Source organism: Phaethon aethereus (assembly GCF_964289735.1).
Source record: "Phaethon aethereus genome assembly, chromosome: 1".
In the NCBI taxonomy this organism is placed as follows: Eukaryota; Metazoa; Chordata; class Aves; order Phaethontiformes; family Phaethontidae; genus Phaethon; species Phaethon aethereus.
Window position 1 is genome coordinate 23875672 of NC_138575.1, and position 22172 is coordinate 23897843.

Consider the following 22172-nt stretch of genomic DNA (forward strand, 5'->3'; position numbering starts at 1 on the left):
TTATATTTACTTTCCTCTGTCAGGATGCACAGAAGGACTAAAATTAGGTCAGATAATGCATACTTCCATTTAAATTCTAAATTTAAACAAGATTTGAGACAAATATTTGCTGGTTCTTTGGTACACAGAAAGATATCTGAATATGGTTGAGGCTGTGACTTTAATCTAAGCTCTCTCTGCAGTCACTGGAGACAAACAGGTCTCCAGTAGAGGTTTATCAGTCCATTTACATGCAAATTACCCAGTGGAGGTTCCTGTCTCTCTTCATGAACTACAGAGAGCACTGAGGACAACTCAAAGCTCAGTCCTGTCACCAGTAAGAGGGGATGAATCAGCCTCCTGCTCAAAGCAAGGTCATCTATGAGATCAGTTCAGTTGCTCAGGTCTTTATCAGGTCTTGTAAACCCCAAGAATGGAGAGAGACCCTCTGGGCAGCCTGTTGCCTTGCCTGTGTATCCTTATGGTGAAAAAGTTTATCCTCATATCAGTCTGAACCTTTCTTGTTTCAACTTTTGCCTGTTGTCTTTCACCCTGCCACCATGCATGGCTGTGGAGTCTGGCTGCATCTTCTGATGCTGGAGGGCTGTTCAGTTCCTCTTGATCCAACTTTGTTCCAAGCTGAAAAATGCCATCTCCCTCATCATCTCCTCACAGGGCAAGAGCCTCAGCTCCCAACCATGATGGTAACCCTTTGCTGAACTTGGTCTGGTTTATCTATATCCGTCTTGTAGCGGGGATTCAAAACTTCTCACAGTATTCCAAATGAGGTCTAACAAGTGATGAATGGAGGGTGATAATCCCTTCCCTTGATCTACTGCTCCTGTTGCTACAGCCCAGGATGCTGCTGCACCTCTTTGCTGCCAGGGTACTGCTGGCTCATGCTGCTGTCTTCCAGAGCCCCCAAGGCCTTTTCCAGAGAGCTTCTTACCATTCATCCCCACCTGTATCGCTACAAGGAGCTCTTCCTTCCTAGGTGCAGGGATTTCTGTTTGTCGTTGTTGAATTTCATGAGGATCCTGTTGGCCTGTTCCTCAAGCCTGTCTAGGTCCCTTTATATGACCACCCTGCCCTGCAGCATACCCACTGTTTCCCCCAGTTTGGTGTAATCTGAAAACTTGATGAGAGTGCACTCTATCGTCTCAATGACCTGCAGGTCACTGGTAAAAATGTTAAATGAGATGAGTCCCAGGATAGATCCCTGTGGTAGTCAACTTGTTACTAGCCTCCAGATGGGGTATGGCCCTTTAATCATGACCCTCTCCTGATCGTCCAACTGGATTTTTACGTCTTTAGTTCACCACCAGATTGTAAATACAAGATCGGATACAAGAATACTGTGGGAGCCAGTGTTGAAAGCTAAAGTCAAGGTTAATGGCATTCCCTGCTCTCTCCTCGACCACCAACCCAGTCACTATATTGTAGAGAGCAATTAGGGTGGCCAGGCACAATTTGCCCTTGGTAAATCCGTGCTGACTGCTTCCAGTCATCATCTTCTTCATGTGTCCAGAGATGTAATCCAAGAAGATTTGCTCCATGATTTTTCCAGGGACTGAGGTGAGGCCAATCTGGACCTAGATCCTTTTTTTTTGCTTTTTTTTGAAGCTGGGGTGCAACATTTGCTTTCTTCCTGTCATGGCGCACCTCTCCCAGTCTCCATGACCTTTCAAAAGTGGTAGAGAGTGATTTTGTAAGGATATTGACCAGTTCTCTCAGAACCTTTGGCTGCAGCCCAACAGAGTCCATGGGTGTGCACAGGATGATTTATCTCAAGTAATCCCTGACTTGAGTCTCATCCACCGCAAGTTGTTTTCTTCTGTGAACCATTTCACTAAGCAGAGAGGCCTGAGAAACCTTGTTGGTGAAGACTGGAGAAAAGACGGCATCAAGTATCTTTGCCTTATCTCTGTCTGTTGCTACTAAATCACCCACCCCATTGAGCAATGAGGCCACATTGTCCTTGTTCAGCATTTTGCTCTGAAAGTATTGGTATAAGCAATTTTTGCTGCTTTTGATATCCCTTCTAGTCTAGGTGAGCTTTGGCTTTTCTGACACCATCCCTGCCTGCCCAAGCAATATTTTTAAATTCCTGTACTCGGTCCCTGCATCCTCCTACTGTATATTGCCTTTTAATGTCACTAAACCATAAGTTCCCTGCTCAGTCATGCACAACTTCTGATAAGCTTGCCTGTCTTCCTAAATATTGGGACGGATTGCTCTTGCATTTGTAGAATGCTGGCTGAAAGACCCACCAGCTTCCCTGAACTCCTTTACTTTTCAGAGCTGCCATAGGATCACACCCAGCAGTTTCCTGAATAAGTTGAAGCCTGCTGGTCTGAAGTCTGGGCTCTGTACTCTGCTATCTTACACTAGATACAAAGAAATATAAAGAGTCCAGCACAGTTTTCCAGTTATTTGTTGCTTTCAGCATTAAATATCTTATTTCTAGTTCTAATTTTTTACTTTGCTCATTTTAGCTACTGGATCATGTCACAAATTTATTTATACAGGAAATAAGTTTTCTGTCAGTGGAAGAAATTAATGCATTAGACTATCAAATCACCTCCCAATCTTTAGTAGTTGAATGCACTCTTATCTCAGCTGCAAGGCACTAGCATTAAGAAGCAGCTGTACTAACAGGTGACTCATACAAGCAGGTGGAAATTATCTGAGATACAAGAAACTTTCCCTGAAGCAGATATAATCAAGTATTAGAGCAGAGATGATAGTTTTTAGAGAGCTGCTGCTGATGTGGTTGGTTGAAGGGAAAAAAAGCTTAAGTTTCTATTTTGTTATTGTTTGAGTTAACAATAAAATTCAAAACTCAGGGAGTAAGTAAGTTTTGACTCTGTAGAGCATCTGTTGACTAATCAAACCCAGTATTCCAGACTCTACATTCCAACTGTTCTCTAGATTGAATGTTTACAATCAATAAAAAGGGTAACATATTTTTCACATTTTGAGAGTGCAGTATTTAACTTGCTGCTTTTTGTGTTTTAAACAGATAAAACAAATTAACCCATTCTGACTCTACATCTGGAATTTATAATTAATTGGTAGGTTTGAGCATGTTAATTTTTTTTCTTAGATTTCATTTCTGCAGCAGGTATGAGCTAAAGTGAGATAAGATGTGGAAATTGATGCAGTGTTAGAAGAATCTCAAGTGCTTCTTATTTCTTGAGTATGTGTGGGCGTTTATATGGAAGTTTTAAACAAGGTGTGTGTGAGAAGATCACTTTTCTGATCATGTTTGATTCTGATTCTTCATCTGCTGCTTTCAGGTAAAATTCCATATCTGTGAAAAGTTTTCTTGACCTTAATAAGCACTTGGATAGTGAACTTACAGTCTGGGGCTTGAGCCTCATGTTTTCTGAGTAGTCAGTTTAGGGAACAAAGGAAATATGCATTAGTTTTGTTTTATAGCTTCAAGAATTATGGTAAGGAGAGGCTGATGCTCACATCACATGAAAGCCTGATTGTTAATTATCCTTCTGGAAGTTTGTTCTGTAGAGCTGAGATTTCCAGCATCTATGGTGAAATGGTAGCATGGGGACAACCCAGTAATTTCCGTACAGAAAGGCTTCTTGGCATCTCTTTCTGTATTGTGTGACATGCATTCATCCAAACCGTGAAACAGAGGTCTGAAGAGGGTTTTTCTGTATGTTTCTTTGCCTTTAGGAAAAATTGAGAAAATACCACTAATAATATCAGTAGTTTGCAGTTTGAAGTGAGCAGTCCTGGTGTGGGAGCAGGAAAAGTGATGGTATAGTGTGGCTGGCCTAGCTCTCGTGCAAAGATTTAAATCATCTCCTGTCTAGCCAGCTACCAATATTTGCTGAGCTTTTTTGTGTCCCTATAACTTAATCCATAGGCCTTAAAGCGATGGTACTACCTGTGCGCTTAGCATCTCCTTCTTGTTGATGTCTCCCTGACTAGAAGGAAAGCGAAGTGTCCCAGAAATGCTGTCCTCTCTCTGTGGATGCAGTCGTCAGACGCTCCACGCGCTCTGGCCCAGCGGAGCGCGGTGCCGAGGATCTCTCTCGCTGTGGGCAGGATCTCCTCGGCTGTGATCCCACAGGACTGAACGGAGGGGCCGCAGCCCTCGCACCCCACCTGAGTCGCAGAAGCTCAGAGAGGGACTTCATTCTCGGGGTACAGCCACGCTCTGCCTCCCGCGAGGCTGTGCCGGGGCGAGCAACCGCGCTCAGTTCTCGCCTACAGTCTCCCCGCGTGTTGGCTAGCGAGGCAAAGCGCCGGACGCGAGGGCCTGGGTTTCTGCAGCCAACTGCGCATCTGAAAATCAGGTTTTGCTCTGCAGTTGACTGCAGGACAGAAGGGGCTGTGGAGACTCTGGCCCTGAGGCTTGTGTCCACCAGGCTGTGCAAAGGGTGAGCTGGCCTCGAAGGTGCCCTTCGCTTGGACACTCGAGATGGTAGCGGGAATCTGGGACTGCCGGCCACCAGCACAGGCACTGGCAGGAGCTCTGTTTCTACTCTTTTATGTATTCTGTACAAAACTCTCCTCTGTATATGGAGAAGTGTATTTGAAATGATTCACTTTTTTTTTTTTTGGTACTGGTCTGACTGTGACACTTGTGTATATAAACCCAAAATTTTTCTCTCTCTTGAGTAAAAAATTTTTAATTGCTGGCTTAGCCAAATTGAGTGAGTGGAAAGGATATATATTACAAAGTGTTCAGGGAAAAATGCTAGGAAATAACAGATAAGACTCTGACATACAAACGTATAGAAAATAACTTCATTCAATTCTACGGGGAATTCTGTCAGGCAGAAATTTCCCTTATCCTAATAGGGAATGAAATTGCAATTCTTTAGAAATCTGGCATGGAAGATTTACAGGTTCATTTGGAAACTGCATAATACAACTGGACCCCTTAATTGTTTTCATAAATCTGAAGAGGTATATTTGGACTACCTAGCACAGATGAAATAAGACCTCACACAACCCTCTTATGTGCCTAAAGTGGCACTTAGACATCTCAGTCTGTAAAGATGCTCTTGGATCTGTGAAGCTTCTGGTGTCTAATTTTGGCCAATAAATTTCTCTTAACGTTTACAGTTTTGTGACTGCATTTCCCAATGAGGGTGCCACCTTGGCAGTTAGCTTATTGCCTACATGTTTGGCAAATAATATTTTATTCATTGTCAAACGTACCTCAAGGAGTGAAGACCAGACTCTGGGACCTGTCCCATCTCAGATACAGTGCAGAGCTGTGCAATTATGTCTGCTGCGCTTGTTTGTTCTCCAGCTTTATGCAACTCATCCACACAGGTTCCTGCTGCCATGGGAGGGTGCGAGAGTCCTCCCCATCTCAGTCTGGCCAGGGTCTCAGTGCTAGAGTAATCCCTTGGGGAATCTAGTTCAGGCTGTGTACATGCTGAAGGTGACATAAGAACCATGTTTCACGCTTTGGCTTTTGCTATAACCTTTTCTGTATTGGTTTCTAACCTAGAGGAAAGGGACTTGAGGGAGGTCATCAGCCCTACACAAAAGAAGGGTTCCCAACTAAGAATGAATATGTAACTGTATAAATGTGGGCTCCGTGGCAACTAGCTTTTCATCATAAAATAGAGATGGCAATATTGTCCTCTCTCCAGACTTGTTTTTAGAAGAGAAGTGTGAACCGGTCATATGTGTGGAAGATGACTTTGGGTTATTAACTGCAGTTTTGTTTCCACCTAAAACAAAGAAATGGTATCTTGGACACATGTCTTGCTTGGTATTTCCTACTTGCTAGCTCAGGAAGTATCATGTGAATCCCATTCCAAGGTGTTTAACTTTACCATATGTTACATAGGCAGCCCATGTGCCAGACAGAGCCTGCAAATTCTGTTCCAATAAACCTCAGTGCTTTGTTGCCTTTATGATTAAAAAGTAAGATCTACGAACTGTGAAAGAGAAGACACTAAAGACATCAAAACCAAATGCTTCAAAGTTGTGTGGGTTGGTTGTTTGTTTTTTTTGGTTTTTTTTTTTTTTGAGAGAGATGTAGATGACATTGATATTCCATGGAAAAATATGTTGATTTCTCTCAGTTGGCAATTTTAAACCAACTCTTCCAGTGCCTGGAAGTGGATAGGTGACACTGATATGCAGAAATATATTTGTGAAGCAATTTCGATAAGTAGATAGAAATGGAATTGTATCAGGCTCAGCACAGGCTGGAATTCCCACACCACTTGTCATCAGGAGCATCCACTCAGGCTTTTGATGTCTCCAATGTTTTTTCAATGCACTTGACACTTTTAAATCTAGTTTAGTGTAATTTTGCTTTTGATGGGATCTTTTAACATATGCAGCAACAGACTGAGGGAGGGCACTATCAAAATAAAAGATGTTGACTCATCAAAAGCTGCTATGGTATTCAGAAGTGGTACAGTGGTACTCTAGTTCCTAATACAAATCATTTGCGCGCAGTACACAAAAGGAGATTCCCGAAGACTACTGATCAGTGCACCAACGCACTGCATACAGTAGCTGCAGACTGAAACCTTGTCTCGTAAACATGGGGTTCTCTTAAAAAGATCCATACTAAAGCTGGGTTCATAAAAAGAGGTGTTTTGCATCAGTCAAAGGAAAAATCTTTAACAGCTGAAGTGTATAAAGGTTCCCAATATTTGGTTAAAGCAGGACCGATTGATTTCTTGTTGTACCCAAATAAAGGCACTGAATTCTGTGAAATATGTCGGGGGCTGACATGAGCATTTTCACCCCCTTTAGGTGAAAGCAAAGGTTTGTATGGAGCCCTGGGGCCAAGGTTCCCTTGGCTGCCTGCCTAAGCACTGCCCGGCTGCGCTGCGTGGCAAAGGTGCACTGTAGGTGTCTAGGCAGGCAAGAAGCTGCTTCTCGGGCAACGGGAAGTGCTTGTCAGCAAGTTCTGCCTCTGACTCTTGACGTCCTGTCAGAAATATGGGTTGTTACTGGGATTGCTGAAATGGGGGAAGGGGGCAGAAAAGAGTGGTGGAGCTTTTTGAGCTTATTGAAAGCTCCTCAGACCCTCTTCTTTCAGCATCCTGCCGAGCGGCTGAAGTAGGATGTTCATGGTGGTACCAGACTTAGAGGATCAAGCTAACTGAGGAGGACTTTTAAAAACCTTCAAAAGGACTTATATATCATCGGTATTGGGATATATAAGCTTAGAGATATTGGAGAGTCACAGCTAGGGAGGAAATCTCCATGACACTACCCAGGAAAGGTAAGGCTAGCACTCAAACAAGGCTGTATGGTGGTGATAACAGTAAACTGATTTGTGCTTAAATTGCAATGAATAAAAACAGAGAAAAGGAGAATTTTCAGAAATGAAGTGAAATGCTCATCCAATATAGGCTTTTTTCCCTACATCAAATATTGCTTTTGCTGACTTTGTGGATGTGTTCCCAATGCAATCAGAGAGCAAAAATGCCTGTTATGGGGAAGGAAGTCTTACTCAGTAGATGAGAGTGAGGAGTGACCCTGTCCAGCCTTACTTCACAGAAGAGGAGTTCCCCTTTGACCTCACTGCTAGGCCAAGTAGAAACACTGAGTATCTCTGAACCGTAGGCTACCGAAGGAGAGAAGCAGAGCTGGAACTCAGAATCCTAAATGAGCTCCTTAGAAACTAAACATTGCCTACCTTCTCACTTCAGTCAAACTGTGGTTGAGAAGAGAGGAAGGAGTGAGAAGAGGTAGAGAAACCAGGTGTGAAGGAAAAGGGATATCTGGGTAGAAGAAAATGTTTTGCTTCTTTCTTCAACTTTTCTACCAGTAGCAACTGGACTTACCATCTCATTGTGGTAGCAGAGGAAACATTTAACTTTTTGGAAATGGCTTGGAGTTGGCTAATGTTTACTTATAATGTTTAACGTTAAAAACTCAAGGTAAAATTGTTTAACTGCCAAATCTGATTGTTTTAAGAAATGGAGAAAAATGATCTGAACACATAAAAAAGGGCTACCTTTCATTTTTCTTCTTCCAAGTTGGTAATATATGTATTCAAAATGATGCTTTATAATCCCATATAAACTGCCTATGCTGCAGAAGGAATCCCTAGCTATGGTGAATCATAGGGATTCCCTTAATGCATTCTGATATGAAGTATCAGAGTCATAAGCATGGCTCGAACAGATTACAGGAAGGCTGGGCTTCCTGGGGCCGTAGCTGAAGTGTAGGCAGCATACCCTGGAACACATGAAAGCACTAGGCATATCTGTCTGACCATCTGAGCCCCATTTATGTATCTTCATGTTGTCCCCAGCTGAGGAGAGAGCTGTGAACAATACAAAATTTGCTTTTACTCCTCATGGTATTTTTCAGTTACTTGTGTCTAGATGTTGATCTGTCAGCACGGGTAGCAATAGGATAGTACTACTGCTCAGCCAGTGGTGTAAGCTGAAGTGGCCTTGCAGCATTAAGAAGTGAATGCAAAGATCAGAATTGTCCACTAAGCAGAGCACCCATCTTGCATCCTGTAGAAAGCATCCTTTTCTTCCATAGTGATGGTCTCTGTAATCAGAAAAATTCCTGTGGACAACTGTATGTCCCTACGGAAGAGTCTCTGAAGTTGCCTGCTGTGCTCTCTATGGTACTAATTAGTAAATGAATGTAAAGGAAACCCAGTTTGGACTGAGGAATACTTTATGAGCTACTAGGTAAATTTATTACTACTGAATAATAATCAAAAGTTGGCTTTGTTAATTCAGAGCAAAAGTAATGCACAACTTTGTATATTTTTCTCAAGCTCATCAAAAGAGATTACATTTCCAGACACTGACATGACAAGCTCTAATGAGGAAAGCGGGGCTAAAAAAACTTTGAAATATCAGACTTCACACTGTAGTCAGCAGAGATTGACACAAGTCTAACATATTGATACACATAATTAAGTGTGTGTTACCCCAAAAAGTAGAAAAGGGATTTTAATAGTTTAAGAAGTCCCTAGAGCTAATCTGACCATCCTTGGCTTCCCGTTTGATCTGCTGATTGGAGAATATAAGAGAATTTAAAGGAAGAGCTAACAGGCATTCCCAAGCTCAAGGTCCCCCTGCAACCCCTCTCCTTGTGATTTGATCTCGGTATGAATATTACTCATTTGATCTGTTGCTTCTTCAGCTTATCATTCGGTGCCTGGACCTCATCTGGGTTTAAAATATTTAGAAAGAGACTGCCTACAGATGGTGGATGATTTAATGTGCAACTGCTTAACGTAGTTGGTTTTCAGAGAGGCAAACCTCAGGATACAAAATGATGTGGAAATACCAGAATAGAGCTCCCTTACTGAGAAAATGCCATTGTTAAACACTTATCAATAGACTCTCTCACACAGAACATTGATGACAGTTCAAGCTGTCCTTAGATGGATCCTCATTCTCCTGGAGTTATGCAGCAATGCACAGTGTGACAAGATGTGCTTCAGCGGTAAAAATGTTTGTAATGCATAAATATCCTTTTAATGTTTTTGCCCTAAAGTGCATCACACAGCACAGAGACCCGTACTTTCTGGAGTGGTGAATTTGTTTTGTAGATGATACATCTATTATGGGATTTGAGATTGTGATATCATGTTGTTATTATTATTCTTTTCTTCTATAGTATCCCTTGTGTATAATTAAAAGTAATGACTTCTAATGAGTCCCTGACCTACTTCAACCCACTGGAAGGAAACTACTTCTCACATTCAAACACTCCGTATTATACACGTTTCTCCTTTGTCGCATCCTGTTTTACCAGGGCAACACAGCAAGTCACAAACTGAAATACGCTTGCTGTAGCATGTCTGGTTAGACTTTATGAAAGATATTTTCTGGCTGGTGGGGATAGGATGCAATGCAATGAAGCTTTACTATTTTTTCAGCCTGTAATCCGATACTATGCAATTATGTGTATTAACTATAAAAAACTACTTTCTCTAGGGTAGTTCAGTTTATTCAGAATACTGTAGTTGCTAGTCCATTTGACCACCAGAGATAACCTCAGAAATAAGTGTGATAGGTAATCACTGTGTTTGTAGTTGAGGGAAAAAAGAGAAAATCAGTAATGCAAGAGTATTTGCATGTTTGATTTTATACTCATATTTCCACTGGGTTAGCAATTGCATCTACCTCTAATTTTTCATACACCAGAACAACCTATGATGCTTGCAGAAATAATTTTGTTGGCAACGAACCATGCTGCATTGATCCTCAGCTATGTCCTTTTCTCATGAAAAGATCAGTGCAGCTCATTGAAGATTTATTCTGCTCAGGAATATGTCTTCAGAAGGTAACTGATGGCAACAGAAGTAAAGTAAAGCCAGTGAAAGAGTAATAGGAAGTGAAAAGAAAGAGTAAAATAATTTACCCATCCCAGCTCAGAAACATTTAGGTGTGATGGATTACTTCTGTCTCTGTGTTTGCAGGGGAAAAAATAGCAATAACTATGTTGGATTTTATCACAAAGACCATATCTTTGCACAAAACCCATACAAACATAAAAGGAACTTTGAAAAGATTTGAAATGACCTTATCATTAGCTCCTCATCATTAGGTGTATGAATCACAAACACCCTTGACAAGAACTGCTATGATATTTACTGCAAATAGAATGACTTGGAATAATTCAAATGGATTTAAAAATATTCCTGCCTTGTAAGAAATCAGCTAATGGCAACTTTCCGTTTATACATTTATTCTTTCCCTCTCCAAAGGTTTTAAATTCTACTGAGCTTGTTTGAACTAAATGCATTTTAAATTGTATTAATCTAGATGAAAAAATTGTATTAATCTAGATGAAAAGCATACCTGTTTTTTTGTTTTTTTCCTTTTGCTCTAGCTGATACAAACATTTATTTTTTTGTGGGGGGTGGAAATCTGTGGTAATTCCTGAACAAGATATGTTTCTGGACACACGATAAATACTATGGTTGAGTGTCTTTAACATACAGAGAGATCATCAAGTGTATACCTCTAAATAAATATAGTTTAGAATTACACATTTCTAATATAAGTGAGTACATGTATACATCTACTGGCAAAATATATCGTCACAGATCAGTCCTCTTCACGGTAAAATCCGTGGAAAGAGGCTGAACTGGAAAACTTTGTGTGCTGAAACTTTTCCACAACATCAGCTCTAGCAGAGGTGGTTTGTAGCCAGTGGAGCTGACGAGGTGCAACCCTGCTCAACGGCTCTGATCACTGAACGCGGCATCTCACATCTCCAAAGGCATTACTGAGTCTTAATGTATTATATCTTCCCAGGGTGATTTCACGTTGATTTATACTGAAAATGAATGAAACGAGGTCCCTAGTGATGGCATGGCTGACCTATTCAGTTTTTGTCATAGATGGAAAGATGAAGACATCGCAGAAGGAAGTTGATCATTAGCTGTGCACAGATGTCTTAAGAGTCGTGTGTAGCCAAAATGAGTGGGATTGTGAGATTCAGCGGAAGACATGACATGTAGCTGTTTACAGTATTGTTCTACATAACGTGCATATAACAGTTGAATTAATCTCCTAGGCTCCCTTTAGAGTCAGTGGAGAGAAATGGGCAGTTTCAGGGTGCATTTCACCTCCGCTTACAGTTAGTAACAAAAAAAGATCTTGTTTGGTATAGTGTAAGATGTTATTAAGCCTCATCAAAATCTTTTGAATCTTGAATGTCTACCATGAATGACTTTAGCATTACTCTGGTGCAGGCTGACACGTTTTTCAGAAGTGAAAGCAGGCTAAGATGATGCTCTGACTGATGACAATTTACAAAGGTGACTAATAGCTAAAATATATTGACCTCAGTTCTCATCCAGCAACTGTTCAATATCTGGGCTCCGAGGATTCATTTCACTGCTGTGATTTTTTTGTACTCTCAAAGAACGCTTTCTTGCTGTACAGAAGAGGGAATAAAAATCTTGAAAAAAGAGGACCATTAATGATTAATGATAGACACTTAAAATTCAAAAAAATCATCAAGTTGAAAATGTGTTTCCACAGTCAAATTTCATTTCAAGCACTTTTACTCCTTTGCAAGCTTGGTTAGTTGATGGTAAAATGTCTGTTGATATTGAGCAATCATTAAACTGAAATTTATTGACTTGTTTGTTAGCTAGAATTATTACTATTTTTAATGTACTATTGCTAGTATTCCTCAAAAAAAAAAAAAGAAAGACTGCTCAGTGATGAGGGAATGGAAAAGGGAAATAAAATGCTAGTTAGTATGTTAAAGTTAGTAGTGATAGGACTGAGTGGGTAGTGAAACTGAAGGTGTGAGTGATTTAAGCCCATTACTTTGGGTGACTGTACAGCACAGTTACTGCTGTGAGTGTAACTCATAATCTATAATGTTCAAAATTACTGGTGATTCCTTTCTCGGGTCTTTTTTCTTATGAACTTAGCTCATTTCATTGTCTGCTACTCTGCTCCTAAATCATGCTTTCAGCTGAAAGGCTGTGTAAAGGAAGATGGCATTTGAAATGGCCAGCTGATACTTTACATTGACAAATGTAGCATGCAAATGGATTTGAAACCTCAATAAAAAAGGTTTTAGTGAACTTCTGTCCAAAACTTGGACAGCTTGTCTTTGAAGAGAAGGCATACTAAGAGCTGCCTGATGTGGTGAAGACACTTTACTGTACGGGCAAACGTTGTTTCCTCTGCTGTCTTCAGTGCAGCAACTCTATGTTTTGGGGTTTAGATCCCAGCACTGGACCCACCAAACAGATCCAGGGTAACGCTTCCCTGTGAATAGTCCTGGGTTTGGGAGTGGTGGGGGGCTTTTATTCTCAGTGTATGAGGGACAAAAAGTGGTTTTACCACTAGGCTGGAATAAATGAGAAGTTACGCTAGCTGCCTTTGGCACTTCTGCTTACACCTTCTCCATCAGGCAGGAGTCTGTCCTTCTGTAGTAATGCTGGGTGGATATCTTGTACGGATATTGTTCCCCCCTTGAAGTGCTGCCACAGTCATGCTTTGTGGACAGTTGGTTCTGAAAGCAACCAGTCCATCTTCTCTAATCTGGGAAGGGGAAATCTTTAGAGACAGGTTTTAAATCAGCTAGGAGATGTATACAAAAAGATTCAGGAAAACCAGTGACTATTCTTGACTGCTGGTTTTGGCTTGAATGTATCTTGAAGGATTAGCTGCTCTACTTAGTGTCCTGGTTTCAGCCAGGGTAGAGTTAATTTTCTTCATAGAAGCTAGCGTGAGGCTATGTTTTGGATCTGGGATGAAAAAATGTTGATAAGGTGCTGATGTTTTGAGTTGTTGCTAAGCAGTCAAGGACAGTCCAGCTTCTCGTGCTGGTCTGCAGTGAGCAGGCTGGGGGTGCACGGGGAGCTGGGAGGGGACACAGCTGGGACAGCTGACCCAGGCTGGCCAAAGAGATATTCCATACCATATAACGTCATGCTCAGTATATAAAGCTGGGACAAAGAATAAGGAAGGGTTGGAGGGACGTTCGGAGTGATGGCGTCTGTCTTCCCAAGAAACCATTACGCTTGACGGAGCCCTGCTTCCCTGGAGATGGCTGAACACCTGCCTGCCCATGGGGAGTGGTGAACAAATTCCTTGTTTTGCTTTGCTTGCGTGCGCAGCTTTTGCTTTACTTATTAAACTGTCTTTATCTCAACCCACGAGTTTCCTCACTTTTACTCTTCCGATTCTCTCCCCTGTCCCACCGTGGGGGAGTGAGTGAGCGGCTGCGTGGGGCTTAGTTGCTGGCTGGGGCTAAACCACGACACTTAGTTATCAGGAATTGTTTTCTTTCTCTTTTTTTTTTTTTTTGTTCCAATTAGTTTTATTTTTTTAAGCGTGCAGAATCATTTTCTGATGCCAGTGACTGGATAATAGAATAAGATGAAGCCACCACTGACTTAGATTAAAGGACTGAGGGATTGATTGTAGTTTCAGCTGTAGTTCAGTATGCACCAGGATTAAGACCAGTACATAACTAAAACTGCGCATTATTTCAAAGGACCACACTAAAAATGTTTGTTTTTAAACATTTAATAGAAAAATCAAGCTTAAAAACGTAATTGAAATAAGGCTTCTATGAATTCCTCTGTATAATAATTTCAGAGTTCAAGTCTGTTACCCACTAGAAGTTGAGAGTTTATCAGCAGATTATAGGTTAATGGGAAGCAGTGGCCAAACCACAGGGTAGGAAAGAACAACAAAAAAAAATATTGGTGAACATTCAAACACGAATGCTTATAGCCATTGTCAGTGAGTGTGGCAGTTGTTGTGTGACAACCGATTCAAATGTGGTTATATAATGCATTGTTTTTTTCTGTTTTTTCCCCCCAAAGAAAAGGAAATATGCTATTAATAGTGTATATAGCACTTAAATACAATGTAAATGTTATACATATTGTATTTAAATTTGAAAATTTAGATTGAAGAATCTAGAATGAGAAATATAAAACCCCTTTACAAGCCTCTTTCAAAATGCAAATTTGTGTCTCAAGGGAAAGTGAAACAAAGTATAACTACTGTCTGTATTTAGAGAGTTTTAAAAACACATATTACTGAATTGATAGAGCATAACAGTTCTCTTGCTTAGGCAGCATTATGCTCTATCTTGTAAAATGTACTGGGGGACATGTAAAATGGTTTATTAAACCTGCAGTCCATAATTGAAGTTGTTACATTTTAATGTATACATTTTTCATTCATGGATTATTGAACCATTAAATCCTAACAATTTGTCCTTATGCCAATTTTGCATAAAATGGTTTCACAGAAAGTAATCCAGGAGATTTTTCTAGGTGGGAGATCTGCAGTTTTGGGGAGAAAATTCTTGAATGCAAAGTATGGTCTGTAACCATGAGGGTTGTACACAAAAAGAAATAAGGAAAATAACTACATAGTTCGTTGCATGAACCAGTTTTCTCAAAACTTAGGGATGGCTTGCTATTTAGACAGTGTCTTCCTCCCTACTGCTGCATGGCATATTGTTCTTTCATGCTAGTGAATAGTTGGTGGAAGTTATAAAACACTGGTGATTTAAGCCTACTAGGTGTGCTCAATGATTTCAGGGTATTGGGTTTGGACTCTATTTATTTTCTATTTTCTTCACTGTTATTTCTGATAACTCTAGGGAAGAAAGCTGAACCACAGAGAGTTGAAAAGTAGGAAAGAAACATCTCTTCTCTGCATTTTCCAAGGCCCCAAATAAGTGATATTCATCATACACAGAGTATCTCTATTGATCTGAAACATCTCACTGCTGTGTTGAACCAACAACTCTCTTACAAACGCATATCTAGGATTTGTTATTCATCTCATGCCTGAAGAGAACAGGAACTGAGAAAGTTAATGGACAGAACTCCGTGGTCTAGGTTTCAAGATTTTCAATGACAAAGTGTCTGCCTAAAAGATCTCTTAATGGTGTTGATTTTATGAACATTATTTGTGAAATAACTTTGAGCAAAGCAGCAGCGCCATAGTATTTGTGAAACAGCACACCAAGGAGCAAAATGAGTAAAATCACAGAGGTTGTCTCTTTTTTTTTCCATCGGGAAAAAGATGACTGGTTTAGAAAGGGGCAAATTTGGAAAGGGAATGATATGTGCTCTAAATGCACATAATTGTGGTATTAGAGGCCAAAATCTCTTGTCTGTAAAGAGACGAAGATGTTTCAAACATTTTCTGAAAGAAAGGGAATTTGTACAAGGCAAGTTTTGTAAGGAAATCTTATCCTTTACTTTTACTTGGTGGATCTTTGCTGTGTTAGGAATACTGTTTTCCATGAGATACAACCTTTAACTTTTTCTGTGGTCCTCCCTTTCCTTTTTTTCTGTTCTCTCTGGTTGTTATTATTAAAACATTTCAGATTGTTTATTCTGAGGCGTTTCCATGAATGGAAAATATCTTAAAGAAGAATATAGCCAAGATACATAAGAGTTTATTTGTTTGCTTCTGACTGAGAAATGATTTTGCCATCCCTTAGGCTATCAGCTGTTTTTTCAGGCTGCAAGAGTCTATGCTGTCTTTACAGCTATGGTTAATGACCAGACTCTTTGAATCCCTTATATTTCCCTCAAATCCCTTTTTTCTTAGATTGTGCTGATGAGGAAGCACTGTACAGGACCTAAGGCTTGCACCGAAACCTTCTACTATAGCATCTAATGTGACAGTGAGCATTTACCAGATCACCTATTATCTGGGACTACTAAATTCAACTCTCAACAGAATCAATTTAGGAACTCGGTTCAGATTGCTTTCTTGAAGACTATTTTATGTTTTGTAAGATGTGAATTAAGCACCTATTATTAATATAGATTACAAATGCAATATTTGAAGCGTCTTTAATTTCAAGCTAGTGACTATTTAGTCAGTTTTACCATTTCAAATGAGAAAACAATTCCCATTTAAGTTAGCATAAATGATAATTAAACTTTTTGCACCAAAACACTCTGCCTGTAACCAATATTCAATTATTTTGTAGTTTCTTCTGGATGTTGTTAAATCATTTATTTAACATAAGAGTTAATAGGAAATCACCCTAGATTCTTTTTTTTTTCCTGTGAATATAGTAATTTATTATTTAGTGACTTTTGTTTGTTTCTACACAAAGAATATTGAGGTGGTTTCTACAAAGATTACCATCCTTGTAGCCTTTCTGCTTCTCTATATGTATGCAGGTAATTTTTTTAGGTGTCTTTTCATCAGATAGCTTTTGGTAGTAACTACATAGTCTCCATATTCTTAAATCATGCACAATACTATATTAAAACTGGAAAATGAAAAATCTATGACAGGGAAAGCTTGAAAAATAGAAATAAAATGGGAAAGCATACATGCACATACATAAATAAACAATTACATGGAAATAATCTACAGTTTACTCATCAAATTTAAGTGTAGCATTTTTAAGAATCAGCCATCAAAACTGACCTTTTCATCTTCCACAGTAATAGGGAGAATACCTCTTTCTGTCATCTTTTTTTTCTTCACCTGTTCCTATCAGAACCAGGATCAAAACCAAAGTTGTTACCCTTACGTGTCAAGACCATGACACCTGGAGAAAAGCAGAATGCGTTAGTTCTTGGTGAGAGTGTTATACAATAAGACTTGACTGACATTTTGCAAAATCTGAGATGTTTTCTGATCAGTTGATTTAATTAGAACAAGATATTCAGGTCTGCTCAATGCCTGTGCATAATCTATTTTAAGCCTTTCAAACATACAAGTATATAGTGTAAAATGGTATTTGATGGGCTTGAATGACTTGTCATTCTGTCTGCAGATACCTCAAATCAGCTATGCATCTACAGCTCCAGAACTGAGCGATAACACCAGGTATGACTTCTTCTCTCGAGTGGTGCCACCGGACTCCTACCAAGCACAGGCCATGGTTGACATCGTGACGGCCCTTGGCTGGAACTACGTCTCGACACTGGCTTCTGAAGGCAACTATGGAGAGAGTGGCGTGGAGGCGTTCACCCAGATCTCCAGAGAAATTGGTGAGTGTATGTTTATCAAGCTTTGTATTTATAGCTGCCGGGTCGGAGAGCATTGCCGAGCTCTGCAGTGTGATCAGAACTCCTGCGGGCGTGTTACCTGGACTCAAGTGGAAGGTTTTATGCATGATTTTGTTGCTCACATGTCTGCCAAGGTGGCAGTTCTGGCAGTAATTTAAAAAGAGCTCCTGAGAGACGCAAAACATACATCCCTTGCCCCTTTTGGAAAGGGAAACTTCTTGATGAGTTAGGGGCAAAAAGCAACCACCAGCTGAATTACAGCCAGATTTGAGGAGATGCAATTGACTTAGCTTAGGAAAATCATAATCCAATGAGACCTCATTTTCCGTGTTCCAGCACTGAGAAATCTAGAGTTTTTAATTTTGTTGAATTTGAAAAAAAACAAGAACAAAAAATCTGTGAAGTACAAAGACACACCCATGTTGTTTTTCCTTCAGGATGAAATGTGCTGTATAAATACAGATGATATTATGAGAAGGATATTTAAGTCCCTTTGATCTTGGTGGTTTTTTTTTTTTTTTTAATACCATAGTTATTTCTGGCCTGAAAAAATGGCTGTTTCTCAGGAGCAGTAGGTTTTGGAAACCAAGGAATAAGATAATGAGTAGTAGGTGGTTTGAAAGAGGTCAGAATTTGTCTTTCACTAAGTAAAGTGTTAAATAACCCAAAATAATATCCTTTAAAAAAAAAAAAATTGCAAACAGCCTTCCTGTCCTTCCTCAGAAAGCCTGGGTTAATCTACTGGATTTGACTTTCAGGGCATGTACATATGAACTCTGGTTCTTTCAAGTCAGCTTTTGTGAGAAAATATAATACTGTCTTCCATTTTCAATAACCGTATGTAAATACAGAGGCCATCTGAATCCTATAGGAAGGTGCATGTGTGTTTCAGGTATGTATAAACCATAAAGGTTACTGATTACTCACAACAATTTGGCAGTAAGACAAAAACACAGCGATTCATGCCATTAGGGAATCGGTGTATATAATATGCTCCATCAGCTAACTAATAAATACTCTGTTTCTAGCTTCTAATCAACGCTGTCAGATCCTAGGTGTTATCACGGGAGAGCCAAGGCTGACTACAGTATAATGGTTTGATCTGGAGTTAGCAAAGGCATGGATAATTCTTCTGCAGTTCATATCTAAAAAAGATGGTTTATCTATTGTGTCAAATACAGCAGCGAATAGATTGGCTGCCCCAGACATTCACTGAGTAGTTCATTGGCTGGAAATCAATTTTTCTTGAAACCATCTGCAACCAGCTAGTTCTGCTGAGCTCTGAAAGCAAACAAATAAAATAAAGTGCTCAGGACTTTTTTTACCATTTCCCATTTCCAGAAATAAGAGAGTTCTTCAGATGGGTGCAAGAACAATTACTGTGATTTCGTTATAATCACAGTGACTTGAGTTTGTGTCAGTTGGACCTTGACTGAACTTAGAATGAAAAAAGACTATTGCCATTTGATACACAATTAATACTAATAGGATTAATTAAATAAATATTATTAATAAGATTGTTAATCCAAAGCAATTAAAACCATGAATAGGTGTCCTAAAGATGATAGGACGTGTGTAATACTAAGAAGCATAAAAAGTGGTGATTTGTGGTTTGATTTTTTTTTTTTCTTTCCCCCTTATGACTTATGTTCTCTACTAGAGCACTTGATTTTGGCAACCTCTGTGCTCATAGCAACTTACCAACTATTGTGGGTACCAGGGACTTGAATGGTTCTGAAGAAGGAAAGCAGAAGAGAGACAGGACAGACTTTCCTAGAAAAATAGTGACATAAATAATCAGGTAAATCATATGTAACTGCAGGGACATGATGGATAGCCGGTGCAGAATTGTCAAGAACACAGAGTATCAAAGCCATCTAATAATTTTCTTTGACAGGCTAACAGCTTTATAGCTTGAGAAGAAGCACTTGATGTCATGCCTTTTGAATTTAGTAGTGATATCTCAACTGTTGCATACAGTATTCTCCTAAGCAAATTTGGGAATTGTAACCTAAGTGAAAATATCATAGGCTGGATGCAGACATATTTAGAAAACTTTGCTCAGAGACTAATTAACAATGGTTTCTGTTTAAAAGGAGGAATGTGTTGTGTGGTATTTGGCAGGTGTCTGCGCTGGATCAGGTACTGGCAATATTTTCATGTTTAGTCCTGATGGGCTTGGAATGAAGGCTATGCCTGTAAAATCTGGAGGTGACCAAGCTGAGAAGGACTAGGAGTGTATTGGAAGAGATTCTTAGAGTCAGAAACTGAAGATATGGTCTGAAAAAATAGTATGCTATTTAAGAGACAAATGCAAGGCACTGTGCTTCAGCAAGAAAGATCTCTACAATGAGGAATACAGAAAGACTGGTCAGAAAATACTACTTCAAAAAATGGTCTGCACATGATAGTAAATTATAACCTGCCTATATTCCTTGTGTTTTACTGGAACATGCAGACGGGCATACCATTTGTAAAATAATTTGAGTAACCCTCCAATTTGCCTGGCAGTTGTGAAACCTCATTTTGACTCAGTAAGGGTTTCGACCCTCACTTCACAAAAGGTGGGAGACTCCACAAGCAAGAACAAAGACCATCACAATTCTTGCAAACGTGGCCGGTGAGGAGCAACTGAGTAAGGTGGTTAGTTAGCCTGAAGAAGAGCTAAGAGGGGAAGGTGATGGAAAAGAATGTTTTCCAATAGACAAACGGCTTTTCCGGAAAGGTAGAGGACCACTTGTTCATCCAAATACAGTGTATGTGAACAGGAGTAATTGAATTAATCTCTAGCATGTTTCCATTTAGATTTGCAGAAAGCCCCTTTTAATGGTTAGGACATTAAAGCATTAGACCAGCTTGCTTGGGGACTTTTTGGAGCCTCCGTTGCTGAGGGTCTGGGAGAACACATTAGACAAACACCTGCCCAGGGATTATATAAGTGTACTTAGTTCTTCCTTGGGGCTGGGAGGTGGACCAGATGATTTCTTAATGTCCCTTCCAGGCTGATTCTATTATGCACTGTCCTCAGACTTTTCACCTGAGCTACACGGCTGGAAACGCTTTTTAAAACAGAAAGTTTGAATAGCATCTAATTATGAGGTCTCAGACTATAGAGTCCAGGTAGGTTTATAAAAATCGTCACATAAGACTGCACACAAAACAGCAAAACTTAACCAGATCCATGTTAATAAACTGTGTGTTAAGTGAACCTAATCAGGACATTGCTCCCCTTGTGCTGCTGGCATACAAATGCATGGGACAGCTCAACTCCTTTCTGAGTACTTTACATGCTGTTTAAGATAGGTAACAAACAACTGCAAACAAAAAGAATGTGAAGATATAAACATAATGGAAAGCAATAAATTTGAGGAAAAGATGTGAAAAAAATTGATATATTCATTTATGAAAAAGTTCAGCGCATGAGAAGACGTGAGATAGCAGATTTGAAAATATAAAGTTTGAGTTTTTGGTGTTTTTTTTGTTTGTTTTTAAAAAAATTTTCTCCAGTCAGTTAAGAAATAGGTAAGGTTTTAAGTATTTTTAAAATAAAGATTAATTTAACGTACTTATTAATTAATTATTGGGTGAAATATTAATTTCAGGTGCTTATTTGTTGTGAGCTTGAATATTTGCCTCTAACTTCCAGTTTGATTTGCCCTCTGTTCAACTTCTATTTCTTGATCAGTAACAGAAGCAGAAAGTAAGGAACAGGCTCCGAAATGAAATGTGGAATACTGAAAAGGTCAAAGTGATGCCACCCTGACATGTCACAGAATATATTACACATCAAAATCTGCTCTCATTTTAATGACAAAGATCCTGTCTGGGACAAAGCATAGCTGGAAATTAAATATTTTACATGACAATGATTGTAAAGAGAGTAGGGAATGGTACTTATTCCAGCTCATTCTTCCATACATTATTGTTTGAAGACAACGATTAAATTTATAGATTTTTCTACTTCTATTATGAAGTTAATCAATGATATCACTATAATAATTTTGTCATTATGATCAAATCATTTTGGTACATTGGCCAAAGGAATGAACTCATACAAAATGATAGTGCTTAAGAGTTTAAGCATTAAACTAAGAGAAACTTGACTCACTGAGGGAAACTAAAAAGGGGGAAAAAAGGAATCACATTTTACAAACTCTTCATTAAACTGTCATGCTGAATATTACTCTTCTATTTACTTTGCTGTTAATGATGTCTGACAAAATAAATGTTGGAAAGTCTCTAATCAGACTTTCTTTTAATGGTTCTTTCCCCCTGCTGTTAGACACCCAATGAATTTACCATCAGAGAAAAAATCACGGTATTCTTTTCAATTTTTTACAGAATAGAAGAAAATTTGATTCTGAAAAATCTCTTTGGGGTCAGAATGCTTGCTCAGTTAGTGCAACTTTTGTACTGGAAAATGTAACAAATCCACAAATAATATATGAAATGTTGGGTGACAGATTTTATCCCCACTAGTGGTCAATGAAAAATTGACACAAGCGCTAATGGGTGCTGGCAGTGAAACGCTTATGAAACTATCAGAAGAGGAGTAAAAATGATAAAGGCAGGGCACTGTAGCTGATCATTAGGAATAGGTGAGGAACTCCAGCATCGCTTGCCCCTTTTTGCTTTTAAGTTGATTTTGCATGTCTTGCTGGAAGTGTAAAGGCGACAGCAAAGAGCATTTAGGACCAGATCTTTGACTGAGCCAAAATGG

General features: G+C 39.4%; 1 protein-coding gene across 1 annotated transcript in view; it reads left to right on the forward strand.

Annotated features, from left to right (window-relative positions):
• The window catches only part of GRM8 (glutamate metabotropic receptor 8), a gene marked incomplete at both ends in the record, with an annotated part of 360871 nt that overhangs the window by 41276 nt on the left and 297423 nt on the right, over positions 1 to 22172 (forward strand). The window contains one exon of the mRNA XM_082011400.1: positions 17218 to 17434. Coding sequence (XP_081867526.1) covers positions 17218 to 17434 — 217 coding nt within the window. The remainder of the gene's footprint in view (positions 1 to 17217; positions 17435 to 22172) is intronic.